We start from the raw sequence: 24,906 nt of genomic DNA, 5'->3' as shown, positions 1-24,906 counted from the left end.
TGTACAAACTCCTAAACTCTCACCTGTGTGTGTCCTCTGATGGGCCTTTAGGTGGGAGCTCTTGGTGTACACCTTCCTGCACCCGTTGAATTGACAGCGGTGAATCCTCTTCTTGTTCTCCGGTAGCTCCCCCACCCCGATAACGCAAGCCGCCCCTTCCTCTTCGTCCTTCATCCGGACAGGGAGCGCATGTGCCGCCACCAATCGTGCCGCGCTGAGCCCCACCTTCCTTGCCACCAGCTTCAGGGTTAGCGTCCCGTCAGCTGATGCCGTCAGTGTCTGGTTGGGTTTGACGAGATGCCGGCCCAGTTCTGGCGACGACGGCGGTGTCAGGGATGTGACGGCGCTCAGCTGGGCTTGGTGGACGCCTTCCACTCCTTCTGCGTGCTCCAGCTTGGGTTTGAGGTCTCTTTTCATCGAAGGGGTGGAGGGGAAACTCTTGCGTGTTGGGCAGAGGATCACCGGAGGTGGGCTCGGGGGTTCAGTGTGGATAGGAAGGCTGGGGAGAAGTTCGTCTGACAGCTCCTCCTCGCCGTCCTCCTTCAGGTAGGCCGGAGTTAAAAGGCCGTCCAGGTCTTGGTCGAAGAGCTCTGAGAGACGCTTGGGCTCCGTCTGCAGATAGCGCTCCAGTTCTAGGCAGGTCTGCAGGAGAGAAAGTGGAAAAAAGAGACTCAATTTAAACTCAATTCAGTGAAGTTCACGCATTTGGGCATCTGCACTGAGAACGCCCATCCACACTCTCCAAATCCCACTTGACAATTTCAACAGCCATCAGATCATCGGATATGCCTTTACACGCTGTGGAGAGAGAATCTGCATGGTGCCATCCACTCACCCAGACAGGCACCTTAGCAGCTCTGCCAGCTGTCACACTCGCACAGGCACTGATAGCCACCCAGACAGCCAGGATTACCTGGCAGCTCCAGCAAGACGCCTGATTACACACTGATTGATTGCAACCTCTGTAGCGCGGAACGAAAGCGAGCCGAGTGGATAGCAGGAGGCGAAGTCCTAAACTGTACAGAACTCCTATCAAACAACATTTTATAGAGCTTTGACAAGCCATGTGTGCACCGGCTTCCACTGAGCCAAGATAGGAAGATTTATTCAGCTGTAGTTATGCTCTGCTTCATCCCTATTACTCCCAACACCTCTCCCCGTGGAGGGCAAATAAAAAGGCTACATCCCCGATTTGTGTGAACTGGCATTCTGAGAAGTCTATTACTTTGCAACAAGCTGGCCAGGTTCTGTGAGGAGGGCCGGCGAGGGGGGAAGAGACGCTCCATGTCCAAGGATGAAGCTATTATGTGTGAATGGACGGCGCCAGTTTGATCCCTGGGATCGTCTTGTATCGCTTGTAGCCGCTAACCTGTTTTGACAGCTGAGATGGAGGCTAGCAGCTCCACTGGGCGCGTGCTACTCGCCACTTCATTTGTGTGTAAATAGGCACTGACAGACGGAGTAGCTAGTTCCATTATCAGGAATAAGGTTGTGCAGACTGAACACATCAGAGACATTTACAATCTCACAGCCCAGCACCCCCCCCCCCTCTTTTACTTTCCTTGTTTGCACCTTCTAAAAATAAAACTGCACCTTTCCATTCTTTTTGGAGGAGGGTGTCTGTTGCTGGGGGAGTGTGATTGTGCCTGTAAGTCGTCTTCTTCCAGGAACAGAAGGAGATTTGGAGTTTTTTGCATACTGACATGAAATTAAAAAAAGCTGCTCGAGACCATATCTGGAGTGAGAAGTGAAGATAAACCGTCGTGCCTCCTCTCATAGCTGCACGCCTACGTGTTTTATTTTTTTATCAGAGATGCTTTGAAATGCTACTTCTTTCATGGCTGTGTGAGAGGTCTTTACTGTCTCCTTGATGGCAGCGGCCAGTGAATCATGAATTAATTGTGAAGGTTTTTCCTCCCCTATTCTCTCTCCGTTCAGAACACAATTAAATATCAAAAGCCTTCAGTCATGATGAAGGGAAAAGCGAGCCTGTGAGGTGTCATGGTTTTGAGAAAAGCCAAACCTCCACCCCCCACCTTGCTCTCTTTTGCACTCATTTTCACCCATCTCCCTCCCTGCCTCACCCCTCTATCAATTCCCCAAAATCACCAATTTCCCTCCCTCTCTTTTTTCCCCTCCTTTCTCTCATTGTCGTCTCCTCCTCTCCCAAGGTGAGCACTAATTATCCGCTAAAACCAGCCGGTTAAAGGGGACTTTATTCAGCAAAACGCTTAGGACGGCAAACCAAGGTGAGTGTGTGTCGGGTGGAGATAGTTCAAGAGAGCGGAAAAGAGGATAGAAGCGGATAAGTGAGAAGAGGGGGGCTGAGTGGAAGGCGAAGAAGAAGGAGGAGGAGGAGGGGAGTGATGGAGGGACAAGGTGAAGGAGGCAAGGAAGGGAGAATAAAGGTGTTGACTTCATTTTCTCCGTGGGGGGTGAATCCTTTTTTGGAAGTGTGACATTTGCCATAACAGGATCTTGTCAGCGGGCAAGCCTTGGGCCACACACATCGACAGAAAAGAGTTCATGCACTCCAAATGTTAGGTTACGACTTACGGGGATGCGCCAGGATGTCTTCGGTGACACAGAGTGAGGTGGAGTGTGTGACAGTCATGCATACTGTACTTATGAGTGTGTGTTCATGTGTGTGCATGCAGAACGTGGAGGTTTGACAAGGTAAGAAGGATGAAGCAGGCTGCAGGTGAGGGGGGGTTGGCAGGTAAGACAGGCTTATTGCACCGCTTTTCTTTGCATCCATCTTTCTCCTTCTTTCCTCCCATCACTCCATCCAGCCCCTCCCCCCTTCTCTCCTTCTCTCCACCACCCTTCCTCCCGCAGGTGGTGACATTAACATTGTAAGGGAGAAGGTCATGCAGTTGATCAGCCATGTGGGTGTATGTACTGTATGAGGCTGCATGTAATTATGCTAGTTTAGGTATGTGTGTGCACATCATTTTGCAAGTGTATGTGCATGTGTGAGTGGCATAATGATGCTGCTCTGTGTGTAATTATGCACCTCTTGTGTGTGTGTGTTTGTGTGAACACCTACGCACATGCAGAAACATGTCTATTCGCTGGTCTCGTGGCCTAAAGTGCATGTGCAACTTGCTCCTCTTTGTGTGTGTAGGCAAATGAATCGGGAGCCAAAAGCAGCACACAATAGCCAAGATAAAGGAGCGCTCATGGCCCGCTTCAGCTCTGTTTGGACAAGCGCCGATCTGGGGAGCCAGCATCACTTGGCGCAGCATAAAGCCAGGGTCCATTTCCTAAAAGGCTTTCGGGATGATTCCTTCATGTGAGCCAGGATAAGCTGCGACAATCCAAAGGCTGCCTCCACCTCCACCTCCAATCCGGAGGAAAGCGCTTTGGTGGTGGGGCGGCCTGGGACGGTCCTTTCCACCCAGATTTAAGCTGGGAAGCACTGGCCTTCACTGAACATGCATCAACCCCTGAGTGGAAGAGATGTCGACCAATATGAAGGAGGCAGATTAATGAGGAATCAATAAGCCTTTCTGAAAGCAGACCTTTTGACTCATCATAGTTAGAGAAGCACAGTTCTCTTCACATCTCCAAGTCAGGTTTTAGTGTAACAGCAATCACAAAACCAGAACTCACAGTGATATGGGGAAAAAGGAAAACCAGCCAACATATAGTCATCCTTTGTGCGTCTTCTCCTCTGACACATCAAATTGTGTTCCATGAAAAAGCTCAATTAAGAAGTGTTGCATGAAACCCATTTCAGCCTCTTCTCCTCGTCACAAGTCATTTTAGGGTTACGTAACATCCCCGGTAATTGGCTGAGCAGGGAAAGGTTACCGCTAATAAGGTCAGAGTTGAAACAGATGGAAGTGCGAGTGCAGTGGTGAGGAGTAAAAATCTGAGAAGGAGTGCAACTGAAAGGTGTTGCTTCTTTGGTAATTATAGCATCCCCTCGGCTTGCCGCACGGTTGTTTTAAAGTTCCCTTGCATCAAAAATCTGTTGTCACTACGGCGCAGCAGCTAATGATCTGATTCCACCGACAAAACAAAAGCAGCAGTTTGTCATATCTCAGAACCTGGGAGCTACAAATGTCGAGAGCTCCTGTTTGAGTCTGTATCATTACTCCATAATCGTAATAGAGCTGTAAATACTTCACATGCATCTTTCAGGTTTCTTGCCAAATACACTTAAATATCCCAAAAGGTTAGCTGAGTTGAGCACAGCAGCTCTTAATTGCATGGATAATTAGCATAATGATTCTTAACTGCAGCTTCTGTCACTGTGAGGTCTCAAAATGCTTCAAAATATCAGGCTTTTAGCAGCTTCTGGTTTTTATTTATCAATTTAAGGCTAAGAAACTACACAATTTTGCAGAGCTACTACAAGAGGTATATGAGCAAAGTGATTCTCTCTGCAGTGTGCATCCTCCTGTTCATGAATGAACGTACATCCTTTTTGGAAAACAAAAATTGTGCATCAGAACATGAAAAATATGCAGAACTCTGCAGCAGCACAAGCTTCAAATGCCTGCAAAACAAAAAAACAGACCCGGACCCTAAGATGAATGCATGTTGCTTCCTTTTTTCAGTGCACACACAAATCCAGCACAGGCCCGAGCTCACACACGCTCTGAATCATGCATGCAGAACACAGCTCAGGTTAGTGAGGCTTCAAACACTGCGGGTGTGATAAATATTCGCTGATCACAAGACACGCTTCTCTCAAAGTCGAGAAGGCTGAGTGCTGTGAATCAGCCCTCTCTCACTATCTCAGACTCTTTCATTCCCCGTCTTTTAAGTTACATAAAGTCTCTCTCTTTCTTCCTTCCTTCCTTCGGTCTTTCTCTCTTCTCCCCTCTCCCTTCCACGGGGGCCCTTGGCCTGGCAGCTGATCCTCTCTCTCTCCCTTCCACATTTGGCCCGCGCCAAGCCGCCTGCCATCACCATCAAAGCGCAGGCTGCCTCCCAACTGTTAGCACCCCGCTACGTCGCTAATAAAAAGCCTGGGTTATAAATATGAACAGAAGAGCATGCATAATGCCCTAAAGGAAGGCCCAAAACACCACTAAACAGATAAACGTAATAGGGAGGATACGGCTCATTAATTTTAGGATGTTTAGTTTTTACAGATGCCGTGATAGAGACAAGGTGCTATGAATAATATTCAGGGCTGCAGCTAGCAGGGTTGAAAAGGGCAGCACTATAAGGGGTCCCTGTGCTGGAGGGGGGGATGCAGCACTATTGTTAGGTTGGGAGGGGAGGCTGTCACATCTTTTCAGAGATGACCCATGATTCCCTGCAGCACCTTCCTTTCAGAGTCCCATCATTCAGGATTATAAAGATACTATTTAGTGCTGGGGGATTGTGATCTTGGCAGGAAGTCAAGATTTGTAAGTTGCTTAAAATAAAACAATACTTTTATTTATTTTTCAAATAGTGATGTTTACACAAAGTCAAATTAAACATCACATTAATATGTTGGAAATTAACTAACTAGATTCTCTACCTTGAATGGAGCTACTTTAACTCCTCATGCCAAGCCAAGCTAACTGGCTCTTATCCCCAGCTTTGAATATATTTCATAAACCAATTCATTCCCAAATATTCTGCACAAATGAGTAATGTTTTTTTGAACCTCTTTAGTATTTTGTTTGTATTTATGTGGCGTTGACCTCCTCTGCCTTCATCACATCCAAACTGTGATTTCTTTTTTTGATTGTCCCCAAAACAAATTGGACAAAGACCACTTTTCAGCATCAAAGTGACATTCTGATTACCTGCGTCGGCCATTTTTAAATCTAGCAGGGGTTGATTGCTCATTTGAAAAGTGAGCAACACTCATGTCAAGGATAAATAAACATCAGGGCTCTTCTTTTGTTGTCCGACAGTCTGTTCATTGCTTGTTCTGTGTTTTATTTATTTTCTTTTACTCTGTTATCAACGTAGAAAATAAGAAGGCCTTTGTTTGATTTACAGAGGGTGAATGCAACTCCAATAAGACGCCAGCTCTGGCTCAAATCCTTCTGGGGACTGAGTGTGTGATTACCATTCGGGTGAGGCTGACATCAACGCCCTATTTCAGAAAAATGAAGCAGGGAAGCTGAGCTCTATTATCCGTTTGATTACATATTTATAATTTATGGCCTTACTTTACCAACTTGGTTTGAAGCGATCTTTGTTATTTCCACTTGGCACTTTTATTGAAGGTAAAGTTCAGGTTGGTACTTAATTCAGTGAGCCGTCTTCCTCGGGTGTGTAAGTGCTTTTATCTGAATGTGTCTATGCACGTTTCTTATCCCCTCATAGTGTGTTATAGGGGCCTATGTCTCCCATTGATCCGGTGAGCCTGGGCCAAGCCATCACTTTGAGGTGACAGCTAAATGACCAGTAGCCCAAGGCACCAGCCATCTCGCCAACAGCCTTTGTGTGTTTGCGTCGCAGTGCCTAATCGATACGAAATGATACCGCGCTGGAGCTCATCAGCGGTGGCCGTCACAGCTGACAGAGACGGTAATCTATAGCTTCACTGAGCAATACTTACACAACACATACACACAAAATGAATCTCCAAAAAAAAAAGCACTCCCCCTTCTCCTCTAAGCTTCCCTTCAGGGTTTTTAACTCCTTCCCCTGCTCTTGCGAAGAGCCCAGACCCCCAGACTCCTTAGAGAGCAGGATGGCGTCGCCGCTGGATCCCAGTCGAGCGAGGGGAACCTGCCTACAGGGCCAAGAGGAAGAGAAGGGTGGGGGGGAGATAGCGCTTCATTTCCCTGGATCTGAATAAGACGGTGCACTTGTATCACCCTGTTATTCTCAACGGAGACAGCAGCAGGGGGTGCAGTGTTTGGCCAGGAGGGATGTTGGCGCCCCAGATGCCCCCGATGGGACTCGGAGCAGCCGAGCAAAGGGGAGACGGAGGGAGCAGAGACACAAAGAGGAGAAGCTTGAGGGCAGATAGGAGGCTAATTTATCTGGCTCCTCTGGAAGAGGAGAGACTGACAGGTGGAAGATGAAGAAATGGGAATCTGTTGATGCCACGTAAGGGAGAGAATGAGAGAAGAGTTCAAAAGTGTCTCTCCATAGATTTAAACATACCTAGTGTTTGAATCATGCAAACCTGAACTCCAACACTTATTTAAACCCCTTATTTTGAGACAGATGTCTTCACATATCTGTGTGGTGTACTTGGAAGACAGACAAGAGCCGCCTGGTGTCAGGCAGGATGTGGATGTGTGCTTTTCTTGTTGTGTCTGCTCGGGGAAAGTGATGGGAAATGTCTTTCTGCTCCATTAAGCAGAGGTCACCAGGTTTTTTGCGCTCTGAGTGCTCCATCATTGTTGCTTTCCAGTGAGATGAAAGGTTGCTTTGAAGATCCCCATTGCACACAAACACACACATCATGTAAACCTCCAGTTACTCAGGGCTTAGCGGGGAGATGCCTCGAGTAAAAAAGTGAACCTGGGTTTGCCTCTCATGTCCGATTGCAATGTGCTAAAGCTGCATATCAAATTAAAATGGCAGCTCAAGTGCCGAAAATGCAAATCTAAGCAATCAGCCAAACAAACAACCTTTAATTTAGCTGCTTGAATTGCATTTCAAGTGTCATTAGCGCACCCATCCAAACAAAAATTGACTATGTGTAAAGATGGTGTCAGGTTTACAACCAAATGTGCATTATTCCCTCAAACTTCGTCAGCAATTTGTGATTTAACAACTCTCAGTCTGTTATCAGCTTGAAGCCCGCACGGTGTTAAAGCGCCTGGAGGTGCTGCGTCGCCAAGCTTTGACGGAGCAGCTGACGGCAGGCCCTGATTATTACTGCGAGGCTAATGTCGCCTGATAAGGCCGCGTGTGTAATTAAGCTGTTTCCTTGCCGTGTTATCTGAAGGTAGGTGAAGCTTGGCTGCCTGCAGAGATGGAGTTGTTACTCAATGACGAAGAAAAAGGAGAAGGAGGAGGAGGAGGAGGAGGACTTGTTTCCCTTTCTTTCTTAGGTAGATGAGGACAATACAGATCACACTCTGTGCAAACACTGTTCTGTTGTTGCGAAGTCAACAGACACCTAATCCTTCACAAAAAAACAACACAAGGGGGAAACAAGCCTGAGACTAAAACTCCTGCAGAGTGCATCGTATAAAGAAACACTTTGTGGATACGCTTTTTCACTTTCATGTCAAGATTAAGGAGAGGAGACGTCTGCACAGGAGAGATGAAGGAGGAACTAGCAGATTATCTTAGATTGGAGCCCGGTTCCAAGAAATAGTCTGTCCCTTAACTGTGCATATAAGGACAAGTTGCAGTTGAATAGTGAGTGTTTTTGCATGAAGGAAAGCTACAGATGTGTTAGCTAAGAGCTGAGTGTGTCTCATAAAAAGGCTTAACTTGTGAGGAGTGTTGTCGGGTAGATTATGTCACCTTCCAGCTGTTTCCTTCTCATCAACCCTGTCTTATAAAGTGAACAGATTCACCACTAAAAAAGAGGGCCTATATGTTTAACTCGTTATGTTTCCTACCCTCCTGAAATGGAAACAGCAACTTGAAGTTGACATATGGCTATTTGTGTTCCCAAACTGCTGTCACATCTGAATAATCCTTGTTTCCATGCAGACAAAAGCGACACATGTAGCCGCCAAACGCTGAAAGTATCTCGACAAGTAAACAGGCTGAAGTCGCGAGGATCTGCCGACCTTGAGAGCGATACAGACGTTAATAAGAGGCTCAGGGTACAACAAGTGCAGTGCGTATAAAGACCTCTACGGCTCCATCTAAATAGCTTGTGACAAAGTGTGGAAAATGTCTTTGTTCTGGTGTTAAGTCGGGGGATAGGAGAGGTGAGGGTGAAATGGGATAGAGAAGAGAGGAGAAGAGGAGAAGGGGAGAAACATCTTGAGACTGGAGGAGATGAATGATGGAGAGAGGAGGATGAGATCGGGGAGAAGAGGAGAATAGAAGGAGCATGGAGGATGGGAGGGGGGTATAATCCCGGCGAGTGGAGCCGTGTTGCACTCGCCGGGGAGGGGAACTCTGTCTCTCTTTAACTGGATTTGGGTGAGCTGCTGTTTATCGGCGTATGAGTCGCCAAGCGCTCCCTCTCAGCTGTCAAAAGCATCCTAATCTAATCAGGAGACATTTCAGCCATTTGCTTTCAACACGGCGGAGTGCAGAGTGCATGTCGGACACATTTGTGTGTCCATGTATGTGTGACTGCGCCAGTGTATGTGTGTGGGGTGCCGTGGATGGAGGGGGTCGGCGACAACAGTGGTTTTACAGCGGGGTTAGCAGCTTGCGGCAGGATTTGGGGAGTCTGTGCTCCGGATGTGGGGACCCCATTGTGTGCGGCAGGCTGGCTAATCTTCATTACCGCACACAATGACGGGGCAAGAGAATGGGGCCTTGGCTGGAAAAAGGCACGTCGAAAACAAAAGAGCGGCGAGCTGCGAAAGAGAAAGAGAGAGAGAGGGAGAGAGAGAGGAGGAGGGCTGAAAATAACAGAGGGGGGAGAGATAAAGGGAACAGTGGAGCGGAAAAACTCTGCTTCCTCCTCATACAGTGCCAGTCAGAAAGTGTAGTCGGTACCCCAATCACGTCCACGAAAGCGTGAAGTGGAAGCGTGGCGCCCTGCTTGCGCTGATAAGAGCCAAAATGGTTCGTCTTTACATGCCTCATGTTTTGGCCTCTGGGTTTACGCTTCTTGTGCCGTGCAGGTGTTGTGTAACCCCTCAGTGTGTCTGCCAAGGCCACAGTTTCAGGCTTTGTCACTCAACGCAACACCAAACCTCAGGGTTAGAGCAATGTGTGCGAGCAAGTGGGAAGAAAACAAGCACAGGCAGGGGAAACAGGTCAGTGGCACAGTCTCGCAAGGCCGAGGGGTGGATTAGCTCAGGGGGGGTCATGCAGTTGTAGTTACGCAAGTGTGTGTATGTTCTGTGACTTTAACGTGTATCCGAGAGCGTGCAAACAGGAGGTGGGGTACTGTCGTTCCGTCTTTATTCCCACGGCGATGCTTTCAAAACAAACCTGAGCGACAAAGATTAGCCCAAGCCGCTTAAAATATTGAAAGACGTCTTCCTCGCGCCAACGCTGCAGCTACGGGTTCTCCTCCAAGAGATAGTGTAGAAGAAGAAGAGGAAGAGAGAAAGAGATGGGACGTGTGTGTGTGTGTGAGTTTAGGTTGGTAGAGGAGGGGGAGGAGGAAAGGGAGGCTGAGGCGGTGGCGGCACGGCATGCTGAACCCGCTCACCCCCTCTGTGCTGAGCGGCTGGGAAAGCATAAGCGGAGTGCGAGGACTTTTCACCCCAATTTCATCCCGACAATGTGCGGCTGCTCAGCGGAGAGGCGAAGAGAGCGGTTTGATGCACTGAGGAAGGTGTTGCGAACTCATTGACTTTTGGCTGCGTGCGTGTGTGTGGTGTCTGTGTGTGTCTGTGTGTGTGTGTGCTCTGACTGCCAAGAGTATTCGGAAGCGGGTGATTGCAGAGCAAAAGGGTGAAACCTGGGATAAAAGCTCGGGGTGAAAGTTTAAAGGCTGGGAAATTAATGTGTTTTAAATGAATGGAAGTTCGTGACAGCTACAGTGCGACACAAGAACGAGCGCATGTTCTCAGTACTCTCACCAGCTGCTGTGCTAAATATTCCAGAGAAAAACAGCCACTTTCCCCACACTCAGGTATAAACACACACACACACACACACACATAAACCCAATAAACTCTGCCTGTGAAGCTCTCTTTCTTCCTCATACACACACACACACACACACACACACCAATGAAAATTATTGATGTGCTCTCTTATAAAACAGTGGCTGCTCCCTGAAGTATTCCTGGCAACATCACAGGCTGAAAATAGCTGCCGACCCAAATAACTTTCCCCGCCGGAACGATGGAGGAGCCAGACCACAGCCACCGGCGACTGGCTTTACTAATTGGCATCATTTTACAATGAAATAATATCTGGGGCAAATAGAGGGAATAACACATAGCTGTAAACTAAATAGCGGGATGTTGTGCTGTCTAGCCACACAAATGCTCGCAGCAGGGAGGGATTCGAGGAAGGGCGGGTTTGGAGAGGGGGGGTGTACGGGGTTCTTGTTAACATAAGTTATCAAATTCTCTTCCCTGAAATTACACAAAGGGGAATTGGGGAGTGAAACATTAATGTGACAAGATCATTTGAGTTAAAGGAAGGGGGAGAAATCCACAGAAGGGATCTCACATGTTTTTTAAGCATTAAATAATCACTTGATAGAGGAAGTGGCAGCCATCTTTCCCATCAAATAAATCCCCTTTCCAGGAACAAAAACAACTTCTGCATCAGAGAGTGTTTTTCAAACTTGCTCAATGTCTTGCCCAAGGCCCTGAGCAAATGTCAGCCCACATGATTCCACTGAAACCCCCTGTTTGGACCAAAAACACACCCGTGAACTACTCAAACACACACTTGCATGCAAAGTAGTGTCCATACAGGGAGCGGGAGGAAGGCATAAACACAGATGTCTTTTGGCAGCCCAAATCTTAATTAGCACCAGGAGATTCATCTAATCAAAGGGTTGCCAGCCCCATCATTAAGGCTAAAACACACACTGCTCTCCTCACATACCAGAACAGAACAATGGGTAACAGAGGTATGCTGTCACGCTGATGAATGGCTCTTCCCACAGGTCTCATTAAATCACAGGAGGGCACTTCCCCGGCCGTTTGAGGAGTTAAGCAGGGTGAAAAAATCTTCTCACCCCTTCAGCCTGTCTGCTTTGACACTTATACTGCCATTTTTTTTTTCCCAAGCTGGGTGTCAAAATAATATTTCTCCCAGTGAAAGGCTCTGACGTATAGGCTAATCCCAATTCAAGCTGAATCCGCCTGGTTCTGAGGATACAAGTCGTATCTTATTCAGACAACTTAGCCCTGCAGGGGGTTGGAATGACTGAGACTACATGACATACCCAGTTGGCTGGAGATACCAGTGTCTTAGGGGGGGAATTTGGGACCCAGTTTAATCTTCCAGTGAATGTAGGATCAGCTCCTGACAATGAGAAACATCTTTTATCTCTTTCAGACCCATCCATGTGAGTCGTCATCCTTGGTTTCAGGCTGCCAAAGCAGGTACGGTGCATTTGAAATTTAAAGTGAGGGGGGAAAAAAGGAAGCTCTAAGAAAGGGGTTGGAAAGGCATGAAAGGTACAGAAATCCTATTGGGGGCCATCTGATTCAGTCTTTTCAAAGATGGGCTACAGAATGGGCTGAGTGGGCAACTGATCCACAAGCCATGGTCTGCCAACAACGCCAAAAACCTTGGGAATACACTTAATTAATGTCAGACATTAGAGTAGATCTTTCTCTCTTTAGTTTACTTTATCATGTGACCTTTTTGAATGAAGTAACTTGTTTCCTTTCATGGCACAGCATGTCTGCCAACATATAAATGAGCAAGAAGGAACAAATGCACTAAAAAGAGATAAAGGAAGGAAAGAGGGATAGAAGAGGAAAAGCAGGGTGAGAAATCTTTGCAGGAATAGACGGATGGTTTGATGAAGGCAGGGAGGAGGACTCTGAGGGAGGTAAAAGGTCCTGACATTGGCCAATCAGGTGGACAGCTCTGGAGCAGCAAGCCATAGCAGGTGGAAAAACACCGCCAGCTTTGCATGCTGGACAGCCGCAGCTGAGTGTTGAGGCTGGCATGCAAAGCACACACACACACACGTGACTGCACCGGCTCCTGCACAGACACACCGTCACTTACATAATTCAGCCGAACGTCAAGCATCATTACCGTCCCCCCCCAGAGCTGGCATTGTTACGTCTTTGCTGAACTCTGTGACACCCTGAACGGGACCTCAGCCTGAGATAACATCCTTTTACGGGACTTTAACCGAAAGCACACACTCTTAAAAAGTCAACAAGGTCTGCAGAGGCGACTCAGCTGTGTTCTCCACCAATGACTGTCTCGCTTCATCCAACCAGTTTCAGAGCGCCGCACGCCCTTGCAGCTGTCACCACCAAGAGCTTAGGGCCGTGATTGATGACTGGCTTCAGATGACAACAACAAGCAGCGGTGTTTACTCAGGGCAAATTGCCCTTGTCTCTCTCCCTCTCTCCACCTTCCATCTCTTTCTCTCCTCCCTTTTTCCTCAGCTCTCTCTTTGGAGGGAGATGCTCCACATGGCCGGATCTCTAGTTTCTGGATGGCTATGAGTCCCTCGGGGTGGGATTAGCCTCCCAGACTGACAGCTAAACAAACAACTAGGCCAAGACTGGTCTTCCTGCTTGCCAAGGCTGCCTAGCAACAGGTAGGCAGTAAGATGGGATGCAACGCTTGGTATGTCAAAGCCAACGAGGGCTATAAAATGCCTGGACATGGTTTGAATGTGTGGCTTATTGAAAAGCCAATGGATGTACAAATATGTGAGCAGGCTGGATGATTAAACACAGTGTGGTCCACGCAGGGAGGAAGTAACCAAGGCAACAAACGAGCAGTGGAGGCCTTTACATACTTTTGCATAGAGTGATTCACAGCAGTTCAATTTACATGTTGTTTCAAAAGTATAGCACAGAAAGAAACAAGACAGTGAAGCAACAAGCGATGATGATCCTCCCCACAGCTAATGGTGCTTCTCTGAAAGGTGTTTGTTGCTCTCCTCTCCTCTGACACCTAATGAGATAATATCTAAGCGTCTCTTATCAAATCTGTCTCTGATATCTGGCAGCAGGTTCAATCTGAGTCTCTATCATCCTGTAGAAAGTTTTATTGAACAAACTGTGCTCCAAAGTTTTTGTTCTGATGGATTTGAATATTTCACCAGCAGTTTTCGTGCCATTTATTTGTGACCCGCTCTGTTTGAAAGAGCTTCTATTCAGCGTTGTGTCACAGTATGATTGCATAACTCTCCTGAGTTCAAGTTTTTGCAGAGAAACTGACTTTAAATAGGGGTTAGAGCAGGGCAAATCAAACAAGGCAGCTGTGACTTCTTCTCAGAATTCAAGAAAGAGAAACAGAGCAAGAGAGTCATGAGATAAAAGAGAGAGAGAGAGAGAGAGTTGGTGGTGATTCCAAAGCATAAAATGAGTGCCTGAGACTTCTCTTCCTTTCTCTTTTCTCCCTGCGGTTTGCCAAGCCGGATGGCAGCAGCGAAGCATGTCGGATCACTGTAAGGTGCTGTAACGGCTTCCCGATTTCGCCTCAAATGATGTGAAAGTCATTGCCAAGCCATGTGTGCTGGTGTGAGGCGAAAAAAATGACTGGCTCCTCTTCTCGCTGTTAATCAAACCTGGGGTGGCAGAGCGTTTTGCAGACGGAAGCCATACATAAAGATGTGCTTGTTCACCACGCTTCCCCCTCTCTCCCCCTTCTTCGTCTTTTTTCTCTTACACCACCTCCTCTCCCTCTATCTCTGACGGGCCAGTCACCGGAGCGTCAGACAAATGAATGCTTCCTCCGCGTCCTCTCTTTCATCAGCGCTTCCAACCTTTTCATCAACGCCCATAAAGCGCTTGCAGGCACCTATCACTGGCAATCGCCTCTCAGCTGTCTGAGTGATGAGACAGAGGTGGCAGAGTTCACTAAGCGCTCTTATGGCAGAATGGATGTTACTGGGTCAGGGGGTCGCTCGCACATCTCATTACACAAGGTACACAAACCTGTGCACCTGAATTGGAGGACATGTGCACATAAAAACCAGCCTGATCTGGAGAGTATGCATTGCAGAAACACGGTGCAGTGACAGAATGCACCTGTAAGTCCTCTCCCCTCCTGCAGTAAGAAGGCGTGCATCTTTTCCAAATAACAACCTTGTGTCTGAAAACACTTAGAAGCGTCCACCAGAGATGCAGCATTGTGTGCTGGCGCACAAAGGCTTCCTTTCATGCCTCGCTGCGCCACGGGCCAGGCCATGTCAAATAGATTCCGCTTGGCATCCATCTTCAAGATCTTCTGACTGCTATCGGGGGTTAGAGGCGAGCAAAACAACGCCGCGAGAAATCAATTTCATATTCGACATCTGAGCGTCATGAGGTAGCACGGGCCCGACGGAGCACTCTGAGGATGTCTGGGAATTAACTGCAGCCATAAAACACTGCTGGTTTATTGTATGAATAAAACAAACTATTAGGAGCGACTCTGCTGTGTCGTCTGGGGTGATATTGCAGCGCTACTTTTACTACCGTCCATCATATTTTGAGAGGCTTTGTGCAAACTGGTACACACGTCAGTTAAAGTAAAAGGGAATTAACTGAATTTATCTTTGGAGAGCGTCCAAACTTGATTTCCCTGAATTCCCCGTCTCATACTCGCAGTTGATGTGACATTTTAATAAAGGCGCAGGCGTGGAACGAAGACGCCACCAGGAGCTCTTTGGAGACAAATAAGATTAAGTCCCAGTTTGTCCTTCCTCCTCCTGCTCGCAGAATACTGAACTGTGCCCGTTACAGGATTGATTTAATTTTAATTTGCATAAAATTACATCAAATCGCAGCTAGTAAAAGGTCACAGAGAGCTAGCCGGGTTTCTCCTGGCTTCTTGTTTTAGGGAGGATGCATGTAAAGTCATGCATTCTGCTGCAAAGCAAAGTGACTCGGGGAAAAGCTGTTACCTGGCAGCCACGACAAAAGCTGAGCAGTGTGAGGAGAACGCACAAGTCCAGAGCTTACACAACAGCCCTGCAGAGATCAAAAATCCATACTGTGCTAATTCTATAAGAGGAAAAAAAAAAGAGAGAGAATGGAGGAACAAGGGATGGAGGAAGACGGAGACAGGAAGGAGGGGGCCGGTTGGCTGCGATCCCCAGATTGCTCGCTGTGTGTGAGAAAGCAGCTGTGGCCTACTGAGGATTACATAACAAACGGAGACACATTGCGCTGGCGTGCACGTATGCAGACATATGGATGCATATAGATATTCAGCAGATTCTTTGCTCTGACTTCTTTCTTCCTCCTATCCTCGTTACGATCTCTCAAAGAGGACCACACTGCCGTTGTATCTCTGCAGCTCTAATTGGACTTCTCACAGCAGAGGAAGGTGCAACTTCTCCTTTGGAGGGCTCACAATAAGGAAGTACAAAATCTACCCTACTTCTTCCTTCAATAACTCAGGACATCATGCTCCCTTCTTCCCTGTCTGTCTATCTGCGTGTGGACGTCGCTCCTAGGGGGGTTCGAGCCCACCGGACTGTGAAATGCGAAACCCTGCAGCGAGGAGAATGTGCGTGCTCTGCAACTTCCTCCACCTCGACGCTCGTCAGCCGCCCACCACCCCCCTGTCCCTCAGACGGAGCTGCTGCTGCTGCTGCTGCCTGGGAAATGTGCGTGTTATCGAGTGGCGAGCAAGAAGTGGATGTAAGTGGATGCATCTGAGCACGCCGGCTTGCATATAGAGGTCGAGACAGAGCGCCCTGCTGCTCCTTCTACATTTAGAAACACTGAAGCCACATTCACATATAGAAGCCCCTAATGCACCTTGCAGCCCAGCACAGACATTTCGCTTGGATAGGCATCAGGCACTACATGTGTGCACATGTGTGTGTGTGTTCAGCCCCTGAGGGATAATATATGTGCTGGAGGGTATGGAGTGTGTCCCGGGGTCAATGACAGACAGCTATTTGCGGTGTCCGGTTACGTCCTACCCATCAGGGTCAAGTGCTCTGGATGAGGCCACATCATCTGCGTGGCATGAAAAATCTATCTTATCAGGCTGAAACCCAACCCAGATGTTTCGTCTTTCATATTTCAGCTTTTTGAATCTGCTGATAAATGTTTGGCAATCACGCCGAACGAGGTTTCACCGCAGCGAATGCCAGTTTACAAAAGAGCCTCAGAAGCAGCCAAGAAACAAGAGAATTTGTGTTGGTATTAAGATGCAAAATAACACGTGCATGCTGCGCTTTGAAAGGAAATGGGTTTCACATATAATGAGTTAGTTATGACCAGCCCTGCTTGTTCCAAATCCAACTCAGCCCTGCTGTTTATTCCAACTCTGAACAACCAACTGTACAGGGATTTGGAATGGAGACAGCACCGTTCAGTTTGGCACTACTTCGCTCCATAATGGAACAAACAGCAGCCACAAATGTCGACACTTTCCCCCCTTTTTTCTGCTCCCCATCCCCCTATAAGGGCCTGAATCATGCCTCACAGACACCAACAGGGGACACAGTCATCATTCTTGCCATTGCATCTCAGGGAGCCATTTAGGGGCCGACTACAACGGCCTCCTATCTCGCCATCAGACCACCATAAAAGCATCAGATTCTAAATTGTGCCCGGAATACAGACGGCCGGGGTGGGAGGGGGTAGTGGCTCTCGGGGCCGGAGGCAGAGCTTTTAAGGAGAGCCACAACTCATAATTCATGTATTCAGGAGGGCTCGGTGGCATCTTCATGTCGCTACACTGAACACAAGGATCGCTTTGCCGAGAACATCTCTGCTGGGCTGCGTTTGGGGAAGAGAGAAGGGGGTATTTCGGGGTGTGGGGCAAGTTATAATCCCTGTGTTCACATGGACTCAATGCAATCTTCTTATTCCAAACATGGCTTGTGTTCTAAGAAGACTCATCCAGTGACTCAATTTGCTCCAAGGGAAGTCTTACAATTTGAAGAAAGTGTTTCTAACCCTCAGCTTTGGGTGATTTCTTCTATTGTTGTTGTTTTTTGAAGCTGGCTTGTGAGGAAAATTCATCTTTGTGCTATGCAAGTGAACTGAGGTACCTCTCTGAGCCTCTCTCTATCAGGACAGATAACTTCAGTTTCGGTACAACCAGTGCTTGATGTGGGCCGGGATGCTCTAGTGCACAGGACCACCACTTCTAAATTTAACTCCTGGACTCTTTTGGTGTACCAGCACCAGCCAGTACCCTTTCCTGTCCTCACTATATTCCAGTTTCAGAAATGTAGAACAGAACTCTTGTGATGCTCTGATACTGGCTGCAGGATACACAGAGAACCAGCACTTGTTTTTTCCTCTTACAGCTCTGCATGTCAGTCAAATTATCCCACACTGAAGTCAATTTGAAAGCAGTTTTTATCCATTAAATCGAGAAAAAAAATGTTTTTTTCTCCTACACAGTAAAAGCAGAAGGAGTCAGGAGAGACAATTAAACGTGGTGATGATATTCCAAAATGGACGTTCTCTTTGGCAGAATAATCTGCAGACAGACCGTCAAAAGAAAACTGACATTTCCAGCCTCCACACATGAACACACAGATAAGAGCTTTCCCAGCTTTCTGCCTGCACATGCAGCTCTCTTCTCCTCTCCTCTCCTCTCCTCTCCTCTCCTCTTCTCTCCCCTCTCTCTCTCTCTTCCATTTGCATTAGGTATTGATTTTGATTTGCAGGCTGTGGGTGAGAAACAGGGAGAGACAAGCGCTGCATATGGTACACGTAGGCCTGTGCAATTTGAAAAAATCCACTGACAGTGAAGGCTGGGAGGGAGTTTGGAGACTTGTTATGAAAAGATGCGTCGGTGGCGAACAGTAGGATGCCAATTAGGCTGCTTGGGCCACAACGAATGGATATGCGGTCACGCACCGGTTTCTCTCTCTCCTTCTCTCTGTCTCTCTCTCTCTCCTCTCTTTCCCCCCGTGTCACTGCCCCCTCCTTCCCCTCTCTTTTACGCATGGAGCAGAGAAGTGGGGAAAAAAAGCTGAAGCTCCTATTGCATGAACAATACGAGCATCATATTTCCATGCAATGATTTTTTTTTGTCTGTCTTGCCCGGTCAGTCAAGTGCAGCATGGAGAGCATCATCATCAACATGAGCAGCAGCAGTGCAGGTGGGCTCAGAGCTGCAGGGCCCCCATGTGGGCTCACACACAGAAAACAAAAGCCTGTTTGGAAAAACGTTGCAGAAGAAGTGCAACAAAATTAAGAGAGTGGAGTAAAACTTGTACGATTGGGCTGATTAACCTCAATCTTTTTACACCCTGAATGTTTAACACCATGCATGCATCAGAAAAATACGACGTGCAAAACTTAGAACAGCTTCTGGAGGAGAAATAAGCAGAGAGATCCTGATAAGCTGCAGATTTAAGGCTATTAACAACAGGGAGGGGATGTTTAAAAACATCACTTCTGCAAGTAACAACAGTCATTTCCACAACACTACAATCACAAACAAGCTTGATTCAATTTTCCAATTAGCTTTTTTTTGTCTGATATAAAAGACAAGAAGCAAACTGTGTGAGGGATATAAGACAATCAAAGAAGCCGGGCTGCATGGTCCTTACTTGGGCTGATATGATGTGCTCAAACATGGAGCCTAAATGCATCAAAAGTGCAACTACATTGAGTTTCTTGAGAGACAAAAATGCTCATTGAGACTCAGGAATCCTGAAAATGTGCAGTTTTTTGATAAACCTTGCACCAGGAGTGTAAAAAAAGACAGCAGCTCTATGATTCTGAGCACATTTCAACAGCTAACACACACAGGCACACATGCAGGTGTAACACAAAGCTCACCATGGTGACATTTTTGCTGATAAGAAGCAGCAGTTCAGGTGTATTAGGACTGAGATATGGAAAATGAATGCTGAGTTGTTAAATTCTCATTAGTGCATGCATTAAAAGTGCACGTTCATGCGTTTCTGCAGGGAAATATAGAATATTAAGCCAGGAATACTCAGACATTTCAAATTATGAGCCTGCAAAGGCTTCATGATTGCATTTCTACATCTACCTGCCACATTTGAAGAGAAAAGAGGAGTGTAATGTGAGGAATGAAACATCAGTAATGGCCGTGGAAAGTGCCGGTGCGTCTCCCCCCTCCCTCCACACGCATCTATCACCATGTGGCCGCGTGGATCCCCGTGCTCCTCTCTCCATATTCATCCCCTGAACTTGGATGCAGGAAGTGTGTGTGAAGGAAAAGAGGGAGGGGGGGTGAGACATGTAAAAGCGAATATGCAGATGGCACTGGATGGACTGGCTTTGCACATTTTTCACCATTTAAAGCTGGTACAAAGCCAGACATGTTAGGGTATCTATTATGAATAAGAGAGGGGACTTTCTATGCAGAAGGGGGGGGTCACAACTCGCTAATCTGAGGGATGCAGATGTATTATTCACGACCAATTCAGTCGCTATTATGGGATTCGAGTCTTCATCTTCCCAAATCGCATTTGACAGCTTTATTACGCGCCCGCGTGCGTTCACATCTTTGCCATCTCTGTCAATCTGGAAATTGTCAGATATAAGAGTGATGGGAAGCATTTCATCCCTTAATGTCTCCCTGAACTACACACACACACACACACATCCCACGCGCTTTCGAGAAGGGGGATCAGGAAAAGTTGACGCCTGCATCCCCATCTCTCGAGCGCGTGAATCCATCAGCGTGCGGACCGGCTAGAATAGGAAGTTGGCACACAATACCTGCTGCCAGTTTTCCTCCAGGGAAGGCATGGCGGAGAAGTAGCCGGTGTCGTGCACGAGCTGAAGTTCCTGAAAGATACTGTGGTTCGCTAAGACATCCATGCTGACGCTCGGTGCTGGAAACACAAGAACGATCCACACACACACAAGAGAGAGAGAGAAAAAATGCCTCCTTCCTTGGCTGTGTCACACCTCTACATCCACTTCTTTCATATTAGTCCATGAGAGGAAGTCAAATGCGGTGTGCAGAGGCTGGAAATGTGGCGTTCAGGGTCCCCGTACCTGCGCGCATCATCGGACTCGGTGCGTAAAAGAGACTGGAGGTGATGGAGGCTCCATGCGTATCCGTGTTGCCAAACTAGACACTGATAGGGAGCCAAAGGAGGGGAGGGGCTTGGTAAACGAGGGGGCGTCGTTTTGTTTGTCAATCAACTCCCCACTTTGTCCATTTAAGGAGAATGGGCGGCTGAGGGGTGACTTGAGAGGCGCTGGAGCAGAAAGAGGCGGGGCTAGGCAGATTGAGCCCACCTTACTGGCCAGGATGCAGCGTCACTCAAGCCATATATGGGCTCGATAGGTGAGCTATTTATGGATGGGTATATTAGATTTGGATGAAGGTCTAAAAGGCTAGTCTGAGAGGAGAAGCCGAGGAGTAAACATCTTGAGTTCCCAAACAGGAGCTGGAAACAGCACTAATAGGCTGCTGTGTTGTTGTAAATATTTAATTATAATACAATGCAGGATGAGGCAGACGTTTATAGGAGAGATACATCTCTGTGCTAGGCTCAGAGTATGAGTTGATGGCAAATGTATCATACTTAATGGAGTTCTAATCTCCTGTAATGGTTGTACAGTGGAGACTACATTATGAAATATTGTGCATATGCTCTCCATAAGCAAGATTTACTGTGTTTACTGTTTAAAATCTTGCATCATGCTACCACTTAAAGTAAAATATCTTTAAGAGTCGTCACTTTAGATGTAAAGTTGCATAAAAAACTCATCTATAAACAACAAGGTGCATGTAAAATGTTCTTCTTTACATTCTGCCAGTGAGTAGCATTGAAAAAAAGTGCATCTCTTAATTGCATTTTCATCAGACTCTCTTAGAAGTTGTTTTACATTAAAAGGATTGTTCATTTTCATCCTTAAGAGGCGATTAGATGCTTATTTTGTCACCCACATAAACAGAAATCAGCTGTTGCACTTTGTATGCGCTTTAAGTAGGAGAAATGAAAAATGTGCACCAGTCTTGTGCTTCCTTAATCTAATGTTTCATCTTAATAAGGCAAAATTGGTGTATATTAGTATGCAATCTGAGTAAAAAGAAGTGCAGAAAGTGCATCAATTTAATGTGTTTCCAATGTTTGCTTGTGTTCATACCAGGCCTTTACTTTTGTACATCCTCACTAGTGTCAAAGATTAAAAGTTGCACAAACTTTAATCTATTTTTGCACATGTTTATGTTCTGTTATTGATCAAAAGCTGCACATTTAATGAGCTTTTACTGTAAAAGTATCATTGCTGTTTTAATCTGACTCTCACATTTTAATCCTACAAGGCAATGAGACATTTATTTTATCAACCCACGTGGATAAAGATCAGCCTCTGCTCTTCTTCATGCACTGTGACCAAAGATAAGTGACAGAAATTGCACCTCGTGTGTGGGACATGATAAATAAGTCTCCAAATCTGCCTCAATAAGTCTTGTTTGCTGGTGTGAGTAATGCCATGTATCTGCCTGCCCCTGTGTAAGCCACCAAAACTGTACACTTCCATACAGGCTCAACACACACGCACACACACACACACACACACACACATACACACACACACTGAGTGTTGTAGAGGTCTGTAATCTCATTACAGTGCTGGGGGGAAAGGCTGGCCGAGGGCCCCGGCTTCGCGATTTACACATGGCATTTTGGGAGGGAGAGCTCGGCTCAGGAGGACGATGAAGCTCCCGCTGACATTTATCCATTTGACACAACTCACTCTGTCTCTCTTTGCCTTTTCCTTTGCTTTTCTCCCCCCCCCCTTTTTTTTTACGACTCCTTGCTCTTTACATCTGCCGTCTTACCTCTTCCTGCCGCTCTCCATCCATCCCTCATTTCGCTCCCATAATCCTGCACCGCACTGTTCTTCACCTCTAGAAAAACATGACAGAAGAAGCACACACGACAGAGGACATACATTCAGAAATACATTCAGACATGGATGGCTGTCATGTGCATGGAGGTCGTTGGTCAAATGACAAGTGGAACAGGAAGAAAACAACAATCTTGTGCGCCTGTGTGTCCTGTTTAGCCGGATCCCACATGGCTGACTGAGGTGTAAAATATTCACGAGATAAATCCTGTTATTTTTATGCATTGTTTATGGGCTCTTAGGATGAGCTTAAGGGGCAACACAAAGTGGGAATAGGTTACAATCTAAGCTCAACAACACATTGTGTTATGGGACAAATAAATGCCATGTCGTTGAGGAAATGCTTATTTAAAACCTCTCCAATGACACAAGGAAGAGACCAAGAAATCCTGTCTTTCCTAAGATTTATTTTGAGGCTGTTTTCATTGTTCGCAGCAAAAAAAAAGCTTCTATTAGCATCCTAAATCACTGAACAGCATGCAGGTTTCATGAGTGGTTTAGTATTTTCCTTGTTTTGTAATCTGTCTTTGATTTCCTGTTTTATTTTGTAGGCTTACCTTGTGTTTCATGTAATTTCCTCCCTCTGTATCCTGCATTAAATCCTTTTGTCTTCCTTGTGTTGTTTAGTAGTGATCCATGTCTTCTGTTTCTCAAGTCTGTTGTTTCCTGCTTTATTCTGTACTTCCTGCTCCCTGTGAGTCCAGTATTAGTTTTACTTCCTGCTCCCTGTGAGTCCAGTTTTAGTTTGACTTCCTGTATGTGTCCCTTGATTTCCTTGATTAGCTTCACCTGTGTCCACACCTGTTGCTCATTAACTAGTGTGCATTAAGTCTCTGTGTTCTTCCTTTATTACATCATCTCTTGTTACTTCCTGCTTCTTCCTGCTTCACCTTCTCATGTCACCTAAAACTGCAACTGTTGCACCATCCCAACCATGCAGTCCTCATGTTTGTCCTGCACACACTCGCCTGGTCATCATCGATCGACCTCTCCTGTCATGTCGAAGGCATGACGTGACGTGTTCCTCAAGTGACAGTGAGCTGACAGTGACGAGACGTGCATTGGCGCTGTGGTCTGGACACGAGCCGCCTGACAAGTCTCATATCGTGTCATTAGTGGAGTATGAAGATCACGTCTGCATAATTTATTGACGACACTTGACTGTGAAACAATATCTCCGGCTGTATCATCAAAATTTATTGGTTTGAGGTCTTGAGTCCTTAAATTTGAAGATTTCCCTACATTTAAAACGTTATGATGTGCTTCATGGATACAGAAACATTTAACTGAGCAGCTCACTGATATAGCTTCCAATATATGTTAGTGGCAGCATACAAATGTCACAGGAAAAACTATAAATCCTGCAGAATCTAATTGAAAAAATATTGCACAAGGGATAAAATATCAACCGTAAAGCGTGCCTATAAATATTAAGGTCACTGTGAACTTTATTCCTCAGTTTATGACACTTTATATGTTCCTGCGTTTGATTTTTACAGCAGTTTTATTCCATTTCGTGTCCTAATTTCCTTTTTAAATCAATCTTCCCTTTGATTTTATCTTTGTCTGTAAAACAGAAGTTGTCATAAACAATTCCCTCAAAGGAAAGCGCATATTTAAAGACTGAAGTCGGCGAAATGTTCATTTCACAGCTCTCCATCATGACCCTATCACCAGAAATTAGCAAAATTGAAAGCCCCGTCTTAGTGCTCTTACTTAGACGTCTACACTACCAACTCCTCCTCCTCCTCCTCATCTTCCTCGGCCTGAAGCCCATGCATATCATAGATAAAAATAAGTGCTCACCATTATCCGTGGGCACACAGCGTTATATTGTGGATGCTGACATTGCTCTTACCTGGCAGTTGGTGCTTTTACTATATTAATAATGGAGCAGGCACCATCCATCATGGGGATATGAGGCTGCTAATCATGTCAGTTCCCTGCATATTCACTCCTTTCATCAGAAGAGGAAAGGGGGAGAGGCGGAAAGGAGGAAGAGCGGGAGAGTGGCGGTGAGAAGCGGAGATAAACAAAGAGAGGGGAAACGATAGAGGGGGGAAAGAGAGAGATGGAAGGGGACAATATCAATGTGCTGAACACATGACAGATGCCCTTGGCCTTTTGCTGAATGGCTTCCCTGTTGGCAGGAGTTAACCAGTGTATTTAAACAGGACAAGACGAATGGGACCTCTACTCCCCCTGCTCGCTGAACCAGCCCATTTCTATTCTAACTCACAGCCTTTCCCCCATGTGGGAATGCTAATATGGTTAGCTGACATTGTCAGGGTTAAAACTTCATCACGGCATTTTATTGTATATTCACTGTACTGTAACTCCACCATTTTTCAAACCTGAGGCTGGGAACTTCCACTGAGCCTTAGGGGGAGTTAACCCTTTAGAAATGAGCTTGTAGTTGTCAAAA

At 46.5% G+C, this 24,906-nt stretch overlaps 1 protein-coding gene across 2 annotated transcripts in view; it reads right to left on the bottom strand.

Annotated features, from left to right (window-relative positions):
• The window catches only part of klf7a (Kruppel-like factor 7a), a 39,768-nt gene extending 16,537 nt beyond the window's left edge, over positions 1 to 23,231 (bottom strand). Inside the window, exons 1-3 of one of the 2 annotated variants that reach the window (XM_034677566.1) lie at positions 23,039 to 23,231; positions 22,414 to 22,482; positions 24 to 642 (exon numbers count right to left, since the gene is read on the bottom strand). In XM_034677566.1, the coding sequence (XP_034533457.1) occupies positions 24 to 642; positions 22,414 to 22,437 (643 nt within the window). In that variant the 5' untranslated portion in view covers positions 22,438 to 22,482; positions 23,039 to 23,231. Of the gene's footprint in view, positions 1 to 23; positions 643 to 20,333; positions 20,712 to 22,413; positions 22,483 to 23,038 lie in introns of those variants that run through there. The other variant, XM_034677565.1, reaches the window with a different exon arrangement.
• Between the last annotated feature and the right edge of the window lie 1,675 nt (positions 23,232 to 24,906).

The sequence above is a fragment of the Notolabrus celidotus genome, chromosome 24 (genome assembly GCF_009762535.1).
Source record: "Notolabrus celidotus isolate fNotCel1 chromosome 24, fNotCel1.pri, whole genome shotgun sequence".
In the NCBI taxonomy this organism is placed as follows: domain Eukaryota; kingdom Metazoa; phylum Chordata; class Actinopteri; order Labriformes; family Labridae; genus Notolabrus; species Notolabrus celidotus.
This window is presented reverse-complemented; position numbering and strand designations above follow the sequence as displayed.